At 38.8% G+C, this 17,057-nt stretch overlaps 1 protein-coding gene across 4 annotated transcripts in view; it reads left to right on the forward strand.

Annotated features, from left to right (window-relative positions):
* LOC148402575 (plexin-A1-like) overlaps positions 1–17,057 on the forward strand; it is a 178,090-nt gene that overhangs the window by 136,556 nt on the left and 24,477 nt on the right. For all 4 annotated transcript variants that reach the window (XM_088359936.1, XM_088359963.1, XM_088359955.1 and 1 more), the window contains 8 exons: positions 3,240–3,463; positions 6,516–6,667; positions 7,687–7,807; positions 8,248–8,384; positions 9,832–9,999; positions 12,740–12,833; positions 13,299–13,535; positions 14,311–14,454. In XM_088359936.1, coding sequence (XP_088216062.1) covers positions 3,240–3,463; positions 6,516–6,667; positions 7,687–7,807; positions 8,248–8,384; positions 9,832–9,999; positions 12,740–12,833; positions 13,299–13,535; positions 14,311–14,454 — 1,277 coding nt within the window. The remainder of the gene's footprint in view (positions 1–3,239; positions 3,464–6,515; positions 6,668–7,686; positions 7,808–8,247; positions 8,385–9,831; positions 10,000–12,739; positions 12,834–13,298; positions 13,536–14,310; positions 14,455–17,057) is intronic.

Below are 17,057 nucleotides of genomic sequence, written 5' to 3' on the forward strand. Positions count from 1 at the left end.
TAATCTGCAGATATTCACTTTATATAATACAGCGTGATTAAAAAAAGAATTCCCTATTTGAATGTTCATATTTTAACATTCTTACAAGAAATTGAAATGATAAAGTGTAGTGCATGAAGTTTTTATGATTCTGTATTCCTCAGCTTTTCAAGTATTGACTCACAAGGAACTCTCGCAGAATGGAAATTAGCTTTTTGTAGTCACTCTTCAAGATCTTGTTAAGTTGTTCGTATGGTAGCTTCCTTAACCAACTTCAAAGAAAAAGTAAATGGTTGTTTAGTCAGGACTTTTGACTAGCCCCTCATGGAGTTTGCATGTTCTCTCTGTGCCTGCGTGGGTTTCCTCCGCATACCTCAGTTTCCTCACACATTCGTGTGATTGTGAGAGTGAATGAATATGATAATGATGACAATCAGTTTAGGGTGTGCCCTGCTTACTTCCCCAAGAACACTTGGCTAGCGCACTTTCGTGAGGATAAGCGGTTTGGAAGAAGACAAAGAACAACAACACATTTAACCAGATATATGTGACACAGACAGATCTACAAATGAAGAAACCTGTGAATAGTAGAACAAATGATGGGTGAGCATGATGGGTGGACAGCAACCTAATGAATATGCTGTGCAATGGCAGACGGGGAAGATGAGGATAAAGGAGTTGAGAAAGGAAAAGGAAAAGTAACACACAAAGATGACATTTATTATTTTAATGACTCTGCGCATGGAGTGGAAAACAATTATGCATTCAAAATTTTTTCTCAAGTGTAATATATTGAGCTGGGGAAACTAATGAATTCCTACATCCCATTACACAAGATAACATAAGTCGACCTCTCAAGTGTGTCCCATGGAAATTTGCTTAAAATTTGCATACAGATTCAGGTTTACAAACATTTCTGTTGCTTTTTTCTGTCATTTCCTTCTTCTAGTCATTATTCATTTTCTATTTTTAGATGAAAAAGTGCCCACTATGCGTTGTGTCTGATCCACTTCTGAGAGAAGTCAAACATGCAGTTCGTCTTCCAGATAATTTGCAAATGAGTTGCTTAGAGGTTACAACCTAATTATTCTGCCTGCACAATTTCATTGAAAACATGCTCCTCCGAGGTTTGCTTCTGTTGTCAAATCTTAATTGGTTTAAAGTCTTGAATTGGACATGTGCTCATCAATAATTCCATCCATCCATCTATTTTCCGAAACCGTTTCTTCTGATGAGGTTCACAGGCGTGCTGGAGCCTATCCGAGCCAACTACGGGCGGTAGGAGATAGACACCCTGAACTGGTTGCCAGCCAATCGCGGAGCACACAGAGAGCAACAACCATTCGCACTCACAATCACACAAACGGACAATTTGGAGTGGCCAACCAGCCTACCATGCATGTCTTTGGACTGACACGCAAGCACAGGGAGAACATGCAAATTCCACACAGGAAGGGTGGAGCTAGAACTGAACCCCACATCTCTGAACTGTGAAGTGGCACGCTAACCAGAGCTCCACCGTGCCACTGTAACTAAATGAATAGTGACAATTTCTACACTATCAGCCACATGTTAAACTTCACAAAGCTGTTTTGCCAAGACTTTTGTAGGACTATGACATGTACAAAATTGTCATACAGTACTTATGTAGTCGGGCTTCTTGAAAATCAAATTCCCTCATTATCATTACATAAACCTGTCGGAAAAAAAAACATGAAATAATTGTCCTTGCTCGCACAAAGCTTGCATAAAGACTTTCTCCTCCTTGTCTCCTCATTTTTTCTACCCATCCTCCATTAATCCCTCACCACTCCATTCCCTCTCTTTCTCTTTCAACATCCAACCCGCATTATTGTATTATCCATTTAAGGAGGAGCATTATGGCGCTTGCCCAGCTTTGCCCTAGTGTGAAGTGGAGATGTTAATTAAATCATTCATTTGCTTCAGATTAATTAGTGTTATGCTACTTTTAAGATAAACCATTGCTAATCAGATTAGGGTGTGCTAAGGCCAAGGCTGAGGCAGATGGATTCAAAAAGAGCTCACTTTGAAGTCTTGCACTGTTTGCGAGGAACAGACGGGGAAGGAAGGATGACTTTCTTCAATGCTCAGGGCCACTTTTTCTTTCCTTTTTCAATGCGTTTTTAAAACACCACAAAATGTTCAATTTAATAGTGTTTGTATCCAATATAATTAGCTCACTCACTCACTCACTTACTCGCACACACACTCACACACACACACACAAAGGAGTTAATGGAATACATTTTTACTCAATAAATAACCAATTTACCTTTTTCGTTAAAAACAATTAATTTACTTTCATCATCACAACTGCTTTAGGCGTGATTAACATTAAATTTATATAAATAAGCATTAAATATAGTATTTATTCACACCATCTCGTGTAACTGGATAATTCAGAAATGTTGTTACCACTGAATGTTTTAAACTAATCATTCAACAACCCTAAATTAATTTAAAATAAACCCTACAACAACCAGTACTTCACTGATGAAACAAGGATTGGAAACGTTTTGTGATGAGACGTTGCCTAATAGTAACTGAATGACTGATGGATGTAACAAATCAATGCAATTGAGAGTCCAATTATCTGTTTCAATTAATGATCAATCACAAATAATTTTCTGTCATCACTTATCAATGAAGTTATGTTGTTGTTTTTTTTGTCAAATTTAAAAATGTTCTTTCATTGAACAAATCTATTTGCAATGTTCTATGTGACCAAACTGGAAGTACGTCATTGTTTTAGATGCCAGAGATTAACAAATCCATTTTACTCGTCAATAACTGTAAACTAGTTATCCTGCTCATCAAAAACCAGATATACATAAAAAAGTTATATTATTATTATTATGATGATTACTTTCATTATTTATTTAGTGTGCCTTCCAGCAACACCCTCCTGCCTTCTATCGACAAGCAAATTCCTTGGATAATTGACTTTTACTAACTCTAAGTTACCAAAGTAAAACTTCAAAGTGACTAAAAGTGAATTTGAAACAGAACAGTCTTGTATGAAAGCAGGCACAAGAAACATCTGACATCTGTTTGCTGAGTTAGACTATTAGGCAAGATACTTTACTAATGACCAACAATCTGAAGTAGTGTTTTCTATTGAATCAGATGAATGTAACGATTTTTTTAAAGCATGATTTACAGCACACGACAAAATAGAAATGTATCTCTTAATAACTGTTATTTGTAATGTTTGTCTTTCACTCTGTTTTGCTATCCAGCCCATCTGTATAAGTGCAGGGCACTGCGAGACAGCTGTGGCATGTGTCTGAAGGCAGACCCCCGGTTCGAGTGTGGCTGGTGTGTCCAGGAAAAGAAGTGCTCTCTACGGCAGGAATGTACTATTGGCTTCAATTCCCACCTCCCCCTGCAGTTGGTTGATGGAGGAGGCTGGATGCACGCTGCATCAGGAAACAGCCGGTGTACCCACCCCAAGATCACGAAGGTAAAATATAAATATGCAAAGGATATGACTACAAATTCAAAACCTTGAAAAAAAGTCATGCACTTTTTTTTGCATTAGTTACTTACTAAATCCTCTTGAGACCTACACAGAGTGCAGCATTTTGAATTGCCTAAACTTGTGTGGCCCTTTATTCAGTATATACATAATAGGAATAAAAAAACTCATTGAAAGACATAAAAGCCAGGCTCATTCAGCGCCCCATCTTAATCCCATCTTCATCGTTTGAAGGGTGTATGGTTACCTGCAGAGATCCAAGGCTGGGCAACATTGATGGGCCATTGCATCATCTCTCTTTGGTGAAGCCCTTAGGTTACAAAAACTCCTCTTGGTGTCCTTCACAGAAGAATAAAAACTGTTCTGTTTTAACTTGTTGCTATTAAAACAAGTGCATGTTAGCTCCTTGGCTTTGCCCTTGGAACAGAAGATGTATCATTACTCAGTGTTACGTCAAAATGGCACTGCCAAGGGAAAGACCGGTTTCTTTCTTTCTTTTTGTTTACAATATTCTTCCTTTTTGGAATGGTATGGCATTTTTTTGTCTATTTACTTGGCATTCCAGTCACAGTACAGCAATAAGGAGGAGCAAAAAACACCCCTGTCTGTTGATTGGTTGAATCATCTGTGTTTTAATAGAATAGAAGAACAGAATCAGAAGAAAAGTACAATGGGTTGCGAAAGAGAGGATAGAGAGGTATCTGTCCTAGATGTAAAGCTAAAGCACACGGCAATGTACTATCGTAGTGTCCACTTGCTAAAATTACAATTGAATTATACTGTGCATTGTACCCAATGTAGAATTTACTGATAAGATCTAAATCTCTTTTAACAAGCTCAGGGCACCCAAGGGATAGAAATGACAATAGGCTTATTTTTTTATAATCTAGTTTAGGTAGGTACACTGGTGGCGTAGGTATAGGTAAGGTACAGTGTGTAGGTACTGAAGTGTAAGTGTACTACCCGGCTTTGTTTGGGGGCTTGCTGTCTTGCCATTCGTCCACCGCCCTCACCTCTTTTTTGCACCGTCAGGATGCTTTTATGTTCTGGTTATTGAGCATAGACTGCATCCTCAGCATACAAGCTGCATATGATGACGGCTTTGGCTGAAGAGTACCCGTGATTCCATGAAACAAGAGTAATGTGTTTTTATTTGCTCGTAATAGTGCAAGTAGAGTGAAACTAGGGGCGATAAATGCCTTGAAGAGTTATGACGGCAAAAAGTAACAGACCTTTTGCTAAGGGAGTAGTAAATATGTTCTTGATGTATTGTTTCTTATGAAAACCTTTGTTCAAGAAGTAGTACTGTAAAATACTGTCAATGTTTTAGATTATCTCGTGATTTTTATGTCTTCGATGAATGACAGACTGTCATCTAATGATGACAGGTATATGTTCAGATTGTTTACATATAATGTAAGACTCAAATATGCAAATCAAGCAATGAGTCGTGTGCTTGTCCTATACATGTTCTTTTTCATGGTGGTCAATTCCTCTGGAAATGTCACTTTGACCTCGGCTGTAAGCTTTTATCACCGATCTATAGTGTATAAAATAATAATGTGTTTATTCCGTTTATTTCTTAAAACTGTTAGCATTTTAAAAGGATACATTATAAACATGATGTTTTTGAGACAAAGCAAAATCATACTTAATTTCACTTCCGCCACATCATCTGACATTTGTCTGTGCCAAAATTAGCATCGCCAGTCTGCAGTCTGTTCTGCCAAGCAAGAGTGGCATACAAGACAATGTACAGATAACACATAATTACCTTTTGATGCTTGTTAAGGATGAGGCATGTGTAAACATGCTCCTGGTTTAAAGTGTGTATGTGTTGGCGATAACCACCATGTATCCGTCACTCTATTTGTTTTGTCACGCCACACCTGTCCCCGTTACGCATCATAATCTGGCGTGATAAATCACATTATGGTTTCAGGAAGCATCACCGAGTGTTATCCCACTACAGCCCGACCATGTAGACCGAGGCTTCCTAATAACTTTCACTGAAGCCCTGAGATGTCACTTTGGGTTTGTTTTGCGTTGTATGCCATAGACTTGTTTTGTCTCTCTATTATAAGTTGAGAGTTTTATTAATAGCATCTTCTTTTCTTTTTTGCAAAATGTTTTTGTAGTTTTCAATTGACATATACTAATAATACACACAAATAAACAGTATAAAACAACAACACATCGAAACTGACTTAGATAATCAATAGAGACCTAAAAAAAAAAAAACATAAACAAGGCGCACGTAATGGCGATTGTAAAGATAATCAAATGACAGGTGACAATTCCATTTCACAGTTCCAGACCAGGTAAATTGTCCACATAGTATGTTATTAGAGAGTCCTAGGTTTCATGGAATTTGTTGATGGATCCAATAATGGTGCATCTGATCTTTTTCAATTTGAGATTGTACATAACAGCTCTAATCCAGTAACGATGAGAAGGTGAGGTGGCAGCCTTCCAGATGAGCAAAATTAAACATCTGACTAATAAAGAGCAAAAGGCAACGACAACAACCTTCTGCAAATGAGCAGGGGGAGCTGATTCCCTAGTGTCAGAAAATCACCCAAATACAGCAACTAATGGAGATGGTGAAATGTGACAAGCATAGACATTGGAAATCACTTTGGATATGAAGGACCAAAAAGGAACCAGATCGCATTCTCATTGTTCACAAATATGCACGATGGAATAGGCACGGCAGCCCATAATATGAGAATAAATAAATGATATCCTGCCTTTTGTCTTTTTATTTAACAAGTAGCATCTTCTATCAGGTATTTCCAATCATTTATGGTGTGTGTGCTTGGGATCGATGGGTCAGTCTAGAGTGTGCTTAATATGTGTGGCCGTGGGTGAATTACTTGAAAGGTTATCTTACAGGCATAATTGGAGACTAAATTGGAGTATTTTAACACTGAATTAAGAGATGAGAATGAAATACAATGAGTTAATCTTGCTCTCGCTCTCTCCCTCTCTGTCTCTCTCTCTCTCTCTCTCTCGCTCTCTCTCTCTCTCTCTACAGTTGTTTCCTGACACAGGACCCCGCCAAGGGGGAACCAGGGTGACCATCCTCGGAGAAAACCTGGGTCTACACTTCAGAGACATACAGATGGGTGTCAGGTTAGGCAAGGTGCCCTGCGTCCCCATCGAGACAGAATACCTGAGTGCCGAGAGGTAAATTGGAGGATAGATCCCTACAATGTATGTATTCAGGTACAATCTTGAAGGTGTATTTGTCGAGGCTTAATTTTGAATTTGTCATAAGTCATTGCATTTTCCTAATGGATTCATCTGTATAGATATACCTACCTGCAGGGCTGGAGCGCTATCCTAAACTACTATACGTAGATCTGGTCTCCAGGAAATCAGAGGATACAAATACACAAACAACCATTCATACTCACATTTGCTCCTATTAGCAATTAGGGGTTTTCAGCATGTTTTGCGAATGTGTTCCAAACAACAATGAGCCGGATGCAGACTCCACATTGGAAGGCCTTGAACCCAGACACCACAAGGCAGATGTGCTAAAAATGTCTGTATCTAACTGTGCTTCTCTGATCCTTGATTTAGAATGATCTATGTTTTTAAAACCTGCATAATGTAAAATTGGACAATATAAATCCTACAATTCCCCCTTCAATTCATAACAATTTATTAGTTGACCAGACCGGGACATATGCTATGCGATACATCCGATTCTTGTATGTGACGATAATAGGAGTCCATCTGTTGTTCCCCTCCATTACTCCCTACATATGTGCTTCCCCTTACTTTGCCATCCTTTTATCCTGACATTTACTCCTCTGCAGGGTCCTGCACGGTTGAGGAATTGAGTTCAGGCAAATCAAACCATCTCTCGCTGGTACAGTTAGTTGAGAAAGCATGTGGAGATAGCAGAGCGCGTTTCAATTTGAATAGAACACACACTTGAGTTAATCTCCATATCTTGACATTCTGCCACCTCTTCACATACACAGTATGTTTTTGTCTTATTGTCCCTTCAGTCGCACAGTTTGATTTTCTTTGTGCACACATCCTCAAACATTGCAGAAGTAATTTACTATATCAAGTGTTTTGGTACAGTGATATAATGTGATCGGCTCTTTATTGTGCATACAAATGTGTAAATCTTGATTCTTAATTTCACTGTGAGCTCTTTCTCCCTCTTGCTGTCATCCCTCCACCAACAGAATCGTGTGTCTGCTGAATGATGCAACAGGATACAGAGTACAAGAGGCTCAGGTGGAAGTGTGTGTGAGAAACTGTGTAAATGACTACAGGGCCCTTTCCCCGAGGCCATTCACGTTTGTGGTAAGGACCGCACAATAGACATTGAGACGGCTTTACCATGAACACCTTTATTAAACCTTAACCCTTTAAACCTTCATTAATCTTCTTATGTCTCAGCCTGTTCCTCTTTTTGAAGACACTCTCCAAACTCATTTGTTTTGTCTCTCTTTTTGGAGGTGTATATGTGTGCTTTTTCCAAATTGAGCATTTCAATAGAAGCACAAGTGGCAGTAGCTTTTTAGGTTGTTTTTCTTTTTTGGTTACTCTTTACATCTATGCACCAAACAACCTACAGTGTCATACCGGTCCACAGTCTGGTGGTGGCGCACACCTGATCAATGTAGTGGAGGAATGATGTGTTGATTTTTTTATTGTTTTATTTTCTTGTTAAAATAAATTTTCTAGGTCTAAAAAAAAAAAAAAAATACTCTGTGTTTGTTTGTTACGTGTCTCTTCTCCAGACACCATTCTTTACCGGCATCCAGCCTTCTCAGGGCCCGATATCTGGGGGCACCCGTGTTACCATAGAGGGAAGCTACCTCAATGCAGGCAGCTCTGTCTCTGTCAGCATTGGACCACAACCCTGCCACTTTAAAAAGTAAGACTATATCTGTCACTCACAATGATACAGACATTTTTGCTTCTTTGCAACAAATGTTTCCCTGTTTGATGTTCAACAAAAGTGATTTTGACATTTGTTGACCCAAGAAAACCTCACTGGAGATGATACTTTTGGAAAGCCTGGGAAGAGAGCAGAAAGAATGTAACAGCCAACACGTCTGTTTAAGTAGTTGTTCATGTGTGAGAAACAGCAGTATCAGCACCATGAAGGATGAGCCGTGCCTGTGTACCTTTGCTGTCAGTTCTTTCAGGTGTATGTCATATGTGCATGCACAAGTATTCTTCACAGGAACACAGCAGCACTTGCCCTGAACTCACGTAGGTTTTTTCTTAATCTCAGGCAAGAAGAACATTCCTGGCTATCACAACAGTGGCATGCATGTCAAACGTGGGGATTAGCCCCTGGCTGCTAATCTGTGTTGAAGCAACTACTGTGTGTTAGCTTTGATGTTGCTGCAGTCATTTCTGTCGCAGCCCCCTCACAGTAAATCCAGTTGATTCCACTTCACTGTAACTCCGTCTTTATCTGTCAGACCTGAACTCTGCCTCCGAGTTTGTAGCATCTTGTCAAGGTTGCTGATGTACGCTTTTAAAAGGGGTTGCTATGGTGACAAGACGACAAGGACATTATATATTATTTCGCCACAAAGGTAAATGGGGAGCGGGAGGGTCTTAGAGATAGAAAAACAGGAATACAAATTCCACAACTTGCATCACCAAGGTATGTACACCAGCCTCATTTCAATGACGGTGACTGAGAGTCAACTCACTGAGATTGAAAACATACATAGACAGATGCATGTCCATACCGCATTACTGTTGTGTAGTCATGTCCTAGAAAAGCAGCCTAGACGTAGCTGTAGCAAATATATATTTGATTATGTTAGCTTGACAGAACTCAGCACTCATGTTAACAACATAAATAGTTATTAACCATCCACAGTCCACACACGGTATTCACACTCGCACACACTTAACACTTTAGCCGTCTGCATCATAGCTGCAGCAATTGAATATGGACCCATAGTAGAATGGATATACTCTGTTCTCTGCGCTCATTAGTACATTTTAGCTTATTATGTTCACATATTTCCAATACTTTTTGAAGGCATTGACATTGAATATTTTTACCTCACTTCAATTCAACATGTTCTTCACTTACTGATGACAAAACTGAATGCAGTTTGACCCACATAGAAGCCCCTGGGAAGGAACTAAGAGTTTGGTGTTGCCTATGACCTCCAAGCTAAAACTGACTTTTACTTTTAAGTATTACAATTAATGATTATACTTTAAGGACAGTCATGTAAATTGTTTGGTATTTGATTAAGTCCTAGAATGTAAATTGTACTTTTTTTGGTGGGAATTGTCCATCAACTTTTGTACATAACAGTCCAAACAGAAAATGTTGTTTTTCCATCCAGGAGGAACGCCCATGAGATAGTATGCATAACACCAGCTGGCCTGGCTCCAGGAAGTACACCTGTCTTGGTAGACATAGATGACGCTGAGCTCAGAAATCCAGAGGTCAAGTTTAATTATACCGAAGACCCCACTGTGCTGAGGATTGAACCGGACTGGAGCATTGCCAGGTAAACTTTTGTTTCATGAAATCAATTGACTACATTTTATTTAGCTACAGTTTGCTATACCTATCACACAAAGCAACAAGGCAAGCAAAGACTGCCGGGAAAAAGCATTACGCACTAGATTGTTTTTCATTTCATCCAATTGTTGCAATAGCTCGACAACACAATTATAAAGAAAAACATGTAGTTAGGCTTTGACAGTTTTTACCCTTTCCCACCAAGATGGCAGTGATACAGTCATAGTGTTAGCACTTGAACAAATTGAATGGTTAAGTTGCTTAGAGACAGACAGCTATTCAAACTTGTATTCACACCTAGAAGCAGTAAATGGTCTCAAATTAGCTTAACGAACAGCAAATCTTATCTCTTAATTCAATCATTGCCATTAAAATTGACTACAGGTTACATTATCACTTTGGTAGAGTGTTAAAATTTGATTTTTTTTAGTTTTGTATTGACTAAGTAGCTACATAAATTTTCAAAGTCAGGGAATCTTTCTGCCTGTTATATCTGGACAGGGCCAGATGTAAATTCCAAATCAGAGCTGACACTGGCTTCAGACAGAGATAAATTGCTGGTACCTTCAGAGATTTTTCATCATGGTGAAGTCAGTTTTTACTCTGAAAGAGATCAATGTTAGAGAGTGGGGTTGTCATAGTCAATTGGTCATTCATGCTTTTACTCTGAGTGTTAATTAAAGAGTCGGCTAACGACAATCAAGTTTCTAAGTTTCCACCTCAGCAAATTCTTATTGCACAACTTTATATAATGGACTACTGCAGTGCATGTCAGCTAGTAATTAAATAAAGATATACTCAATACGCCACATTGAACATGAGTAAAGCATTACCTGAAGAGCACAGTAAAAAACTTAACCCTAGTTTAAAACCCTAACCCTAATTTGAAACCCAGGTTTTAAACCCGTTTGAAACCCTACCTCTAGTTTTGAACCCTAGTTTGAATCCCTAAACCTAGTTTGAAACCCTCACTCTAGTTTAAACCCTAGTTTGAAACCCTAACCCAAGTTTGAATCCCTAGTTCAAACCCTAGATTGAAACCCTAACCCTAGTTTGAAACCCTCACCCCAGTTTGAAACCCTAGTTTGAAACCCTAATCCTAGTTTGAAACCCTAGTTTGAAACCCTTACCCTAATTTGAAACCCTCACCCTAGTTTGAAACCCTAGTTTGAAACTCTAACCCTAGTTGTAAACGCGAGTTTGAAACCCTGACTCGAGTTTTAACCCTTAGATGCATACGTGGGGAAAAAAAATGAAGTGGGTAGGGTACAGTCACTTGAGCATCTAAGGGTTAAGACATGGGTTAACATCATATTATATAGATTATTATTATATAAGAATAAGATAATTTGTTTATATACTGTGTCATTTTATAATTCTTATTAAATGAAGAGAATAAAGGTGTAATCTTATTGAGGCTCTCTTTCTAGAGAGCCGGCACATTAATTGGGTAATATCATTAAACCTAGTATTTATTAAGCTTCTTGTTGCTTTGCCATATTAATTGTGTAATATCATCGGACATATTTGTTGAACTTCTTGTTGCTTCGTATTTGAAAATATCCAACAGGAGAGTCAAATTTAGCTTGTTTTTATTTTTGGAAGAGATACAAATATTGATAAAATTATATTAAACTACTCATGGAGAAAATCAGGAAAAACATTAAAACAAAATGTTTAATTGTCTGTTAAACTGAAGACAGCACAAGAAAAAAACCCACCAACATTAACCTGAAGGTAGAAAATTACAGAACACTTTCATTTGTCTGGCATGTTACTGACAATGTCACCGTCACACCTCAGCTCAAACAGAAAGTATGACGAGATGATTAGACGTGAAATCTCATTTGATCATCTCGGCCTCATTGTCTGCCTTTGCGTGCCATCAGAGAATTGGCACTTTAACTCAAGCGGTGGTAAGTGAGGGAAGGCATTTAAAGGGAGTATTAGGGCATCACCATTGTACAAGTCCGATGACGATCAATTTGGATGAAGGCAAAGCACTTAAAATGAGTCAATGACAAGTGCTCATCTGGGATCCAAAAAAGAGACCAAGCTAATGGTGGAGGTTAGAAAAGTCTCATATAGTCTCATATCAGAGAAATTCATGGAATGTGTTGGTGCTATCAGGAAGTGTCCATTTATTTTCTACACTTGAATTAAATGCAACGTCAGTAGCTTCTATTTGATCGAGTCATCCGTAGTGGCAGTGCCAATGGAGCAGCTGAATGCATTATCAATTATAATTGAGTGTAGAGACATAAGTGATGGATGCAAGTGAGTGTATAGTTTGTAAAGCAGATGAATTACAGCCAAGGCAACCGCCGGTGGAGGACTGGATCATTTAGCAAACTCAATCAATAATGGGACATCCTCCATGATTTTTACTCCAAAACAATCTTAGTGGAAACAGTTTAAAATGTATGGAAATACATCACACTTAGTATGCAACAATATGGACAACAATATTCTCCATTGTGATTTATTCTTCACATATATACACGTACCTACAGTATACGCACACATAAACGTAATGAGGAGGAGTAGAGGAAGAAAATTACAGCAGTCTGAGATCTCATAGTGCTAAACTGAAAACGTGGAATCTGTTATATGTAACTAAAAAGGGGGAAGAACTCAAAAGCCTAATTTCTTTTCAGCGTAATAATCCGTTTTATTTGAGGTTGTTCTTGCTGCTGAAGTATAATTGACATTTTTCTTCTCTGCAGTGGTGGAACTCTTCTGACAGTGAGTGGGACCAATCTTGCGACAATCCAGGAACCAAAGATAAGGGCCAAGTATGGGCAGGCAGAGTCTTTTCATGTAAGTATTATTTGGACACACACAAACTCTGACTCTTTAGAGTTGACCATTTTAGTATTTTTCTTTTTAGATATTTATTTAAAAGATTAGCAGCAATGGGATGGTTACTGCTTTGCTGCATAACAAGGGAAGCTACTTTGAAAATACTGTGAATGTTGAAAATGAACAAGTCTATGTGGCTGCAATTATTGACTTTATCCTACATTCTAACAAAAGTTTGAATTCGGAATTACAATTGAAACGTACACAATCCGTAAGATTCCCATAGCACAAACATCATTCTCCAACGTCTTCTGCTTAAAGTGACAGAAAGTGTGTTGATTGCTTGTCTACTTCTGTCTAAACCTCTGACAAAATTTCAAAGGTCAGTGAGCCACGCGACTGTCACAAAGAAATGGACAGAACAGCAATGTTATCATGGTTCGACTCACTTAACCTTTTGTATCCTCATGCTCTCATTTACAGAACTGCACAGTATACAACAACTCAATCATGGTCTGCCTCGCTCCATCTGTGGCAGACTCTGAGCTGGGTTTTTCCGAAACCGGCACCGGTCCCGATGAGATTGGATTTTACATGGACAATGTGAACTCCTTGGTAGTGGTCAATGAGACTTTCAGCTATTATCCGGACCCCGTGTTTGAACCCCTCAGTTCATCTGGCATAATGGAGCTTAAACCGACATCGCCGCTGATACTTAAGGTCAGGAATGCAGTGCTTGTGTTTGCCCTTTTTGCTTATTGTTTTTTTTTTCAGTCACATGCACTCAGCCTTTGTAATTAATTTGGCTTTAATTTGGTTGTCTTAGTTTTTGATGCACATATTTAAATGTGCATGTCATTTTGCATTGCAGAGTAGTAGATAGATCTAGGTTGTTTTTTTAATGATGCATGTGCGTGCATAAGTGTGTGCATGTGAGTGTTTTCCTGGATGTTTACAAAGTTGTGAAGTGGGTTATAGTCTCCTGCAGGGACAATCGAATTACAAAGGGGGGGTAGTGTCTTTGTGTCGCACTTCCAACGCAACAAGAGACACAGAAGCCATCACCTCTCACTCACTTCTCTTAACTCCCACATATTTCTTTTATAGACTCTCTTCACTTACTTTCCTGAAGTTGCCAAGTTTCATGTTGTTTTGCAATCATCTTCCTCCAGTTTGTCTGTTTCACATAGCTCACTTCCCTCGTTCCATCAGAGTGCAAATTTCAAACAAGAAATAAGTGAGACTTCTCAGCCCACTCGTGTTGTGTTCATAGAAGTGGTGTGAAACTAAAGCCCTAATGTTTCATTTGTTGATGGGAACACGAAAATAGTGGATAGTCCTTGTTAGGTTCATTGAAGACCCCAAATCGTGTTCACTGTTTGTGCATTTGAATTGGTTTATATGTTGCCTGTGATTAGTCAAATGATGTCAATGATGTTCATGACTGCAATTGGCTGTTTTTTTCCTCAATGTAGTTGTCCTTGCTTTCGTTTAGGGTCGCAACCTGATCCCAGCAGCCCCGGGTAACAGTCGTCTGAACTATACGGTGCTCATCGGAGAAACCCCCTGCGTTCTCACCTTGTCTGAGAGCCAATTACTGTGCGAGTGGCCCAACCTCACTGGACAACATAAAGTCACGGTCAGTGCAACTTTCAAGAATAACGTAAATATGCATTTTTGTGTGGCCAAAGAAAAAATACAGAATGTTGAAAAACCGGGTTTTCATGTCTTCCGTCCACTTTCCTGGAACCTTTGGGTTTGATTTTTAAAACAATTACAGTACTGTAATTTTCTTTTATTTTCTATGCTGAAATAATAATGATCTTGAGTCAATATAATCACAAAATGATTTAGCATTAAATCTGGATCAGTTTAGCTGAACAAAAAGCGGATATACTCGCAGGAACTCTTGGCTGGTTCTGTTTTTTTGAATGTCGCAGTTTACAGGATTTCTTTATTTATTTATCTATTTATTTATTATTACTTGTAAATATCGACTATTCTAATGATTTACGTCAGATGGGGCTCGTATCAGAGGCAACAAGTTCACTACATTTTGTGCAAAATCTCTACATTGTACCATACTTTAGTGTCCTCTATTACTTCATCGCTGTTCTTCTCTGTGACACCTGCTTGAGGTAAGGTATGTTAAAAGTGACCTCATTCATGTTTATGCATTTGGAAATATTCCCATCTGACAATCTCAGCAAATAATTTGACTCTAACCTTCCTTGCTGTTGAATTATGGGACTAAACCCTTGTGGCTTTCCTCTGACAGATCCAGGTTACGCTTCATTGAGCTTGCACACCAAGATGGCTGTTAATGCTTAATTAATATGTTTAAATTCACAGGTTATCTCCTCGCCTGTTGATGAGCATCACGTCAGCCTTGTGGAAGTCTTGTGTTTTCACAGACAAAATAACTTTTCACTTGGTCTTGAAAGGAGAAAAGTGCCACCGTGCCGCTGTACACATTTAACGTTGAGTTTAATCTGTTAGGGCTGAAGTGTGTGACATGTCTCATTGAATGAACCTTTCTTCACGCAGGTGAAATTTTTTTTTTTTCTTTTCTTTTCAGTGAGGCGTACTCACATCATCAACAGTGCACGCATCAGCAATTCTTTGCTGCAGGTGCTGCTTGTTGTTAAGTCCCTCGCTGCGCTCTGTTATTACAACATTTGTATTAGTTTTAGCCCATGTTTAATAGCATGGTAGATGGAATAAAATGGTCATAACCCTAAAGAAGTTTTTTTTTTTTATTTCTATTCAAATTGCTCCGGCACATTCTGTAGCTTTGCTTTGTACCCAGACTGCCGTTTTATCACTTTGATAGATTCCAGCAAACTGGCCCTTTAAGCTCCTTGCCCCACACAGTACTTTGAAACCCTACTTTGAAACCTTGACCCTAATTTCAAACCCTACTTTGAAACCCTATCTCGAGTTTGAAACCCAATCCCGAGTTTAAAACTCTTGTGAAACCTTAACCATAGTTTGATGGTTGCAGTAAATGTATAACCCTACTCATACTTTTAAACCCCAGTTTAAATTGTTGAACCTAATTTGAAACCCTAACCCCGAATGCAATTTGAAACCTTACTGTGAAACCCTAATTTTACTTCGAAACCCTATTTTTTTATTTTAAACCCAAATTCCAAATCCTAACCCGAGTTTGAAGCCCTAATTTGAAACCCTATACCTAATTTCAAATCCTAACCCTGGTTTGAAACAGTGACTAAGCCAGTCAAGGGTGTGGAGAAATTCTGCTGCAGTGGTACAAGAGAGATTGTCCACATGAATAAGGGTGTTTTATAAACGGTTGACAGAAGACAACTTAGCAACGTCTTTTGTATATTGTCATTTTGTTCTCTTCGCATCCCTTAAGGTTGGCCTTGCTTGTAGAGTTTGTTCTTTAAAAAGTTGGGAAAAGGAACTCAGAAATGTACAAAAACAATTTCACTAGATGCTATAGTCTATCCTACTGGAAAGGTAACCTGGTGCTGTGGGTCATTTCAGTGATAATGAATGACATACTGCGTAGAATAATTAATACAAGCACTGGTAAGTACCCAAGACTGGGTGATGGAATTTGACTATCAGGTTGCTGTCTCTATTGATCGATATGTAGTTCGGCCAATGGCTTGAGCAGTGAGTGAGATGCCAATCAATGATGGTATAGACTCTCTTCCATACTATAGAGTTTTTACATTCAGAGACTACAAGTGGCCTGGAAGTCTGAGTCATAGCATAGCATAGCATAGTATGAATGACATATTTGTAGAAAATGAATAAATGCTTTGGGGGGGATCCAAACTGATATGATGTGATGGAGGAATTATCAATCAACATGTCATCATTTTCACACATTCATGTTGAATCTGAACAGTTATTTCTGTGTCAAAAACCAATGCACCATTTTTTCCCCAAGCATCCAACGGTGTGAATGATGTCAATGCCACTTTCGTCATGTTAGTATCAGAAAGCCAACATAAACAAGCTTAGTAAGTGCAGCCCACAGCAAGCTTTGAGCGCTACTTGTTTCAAAGTGTCACCAGACTGCAGAGGGACATCTCTGATTCGCTCTGACTGCAGCAGACTTTTAAAATCACCACATCTCGCACTGGAGAAGGTCAACCTCAGGCAGACGACACAGCTCTCGCTCTGAATATATTTGGATGTATGTCTGAATATTTGTTCCAGTGCACCCACTCAAAATCCTCTTTAAACTTATAGCCAATGTCCTCT

Source organism: Syngnathus floridae, chromosome 2, assembly GCF_059516105.1.
Source record: "Syngnathus floridae isolate MCC-2025c chromosome 2, RoL_Sflo_1.0, whole genome shotgun sequence".
NCBI classification, from domain to species: Eukaryota; Metazoa; Chordata; class Actinopteri; order Syngnathiformes; family Syngnathidae; genus Syngnathus; species Syngnathus floridae.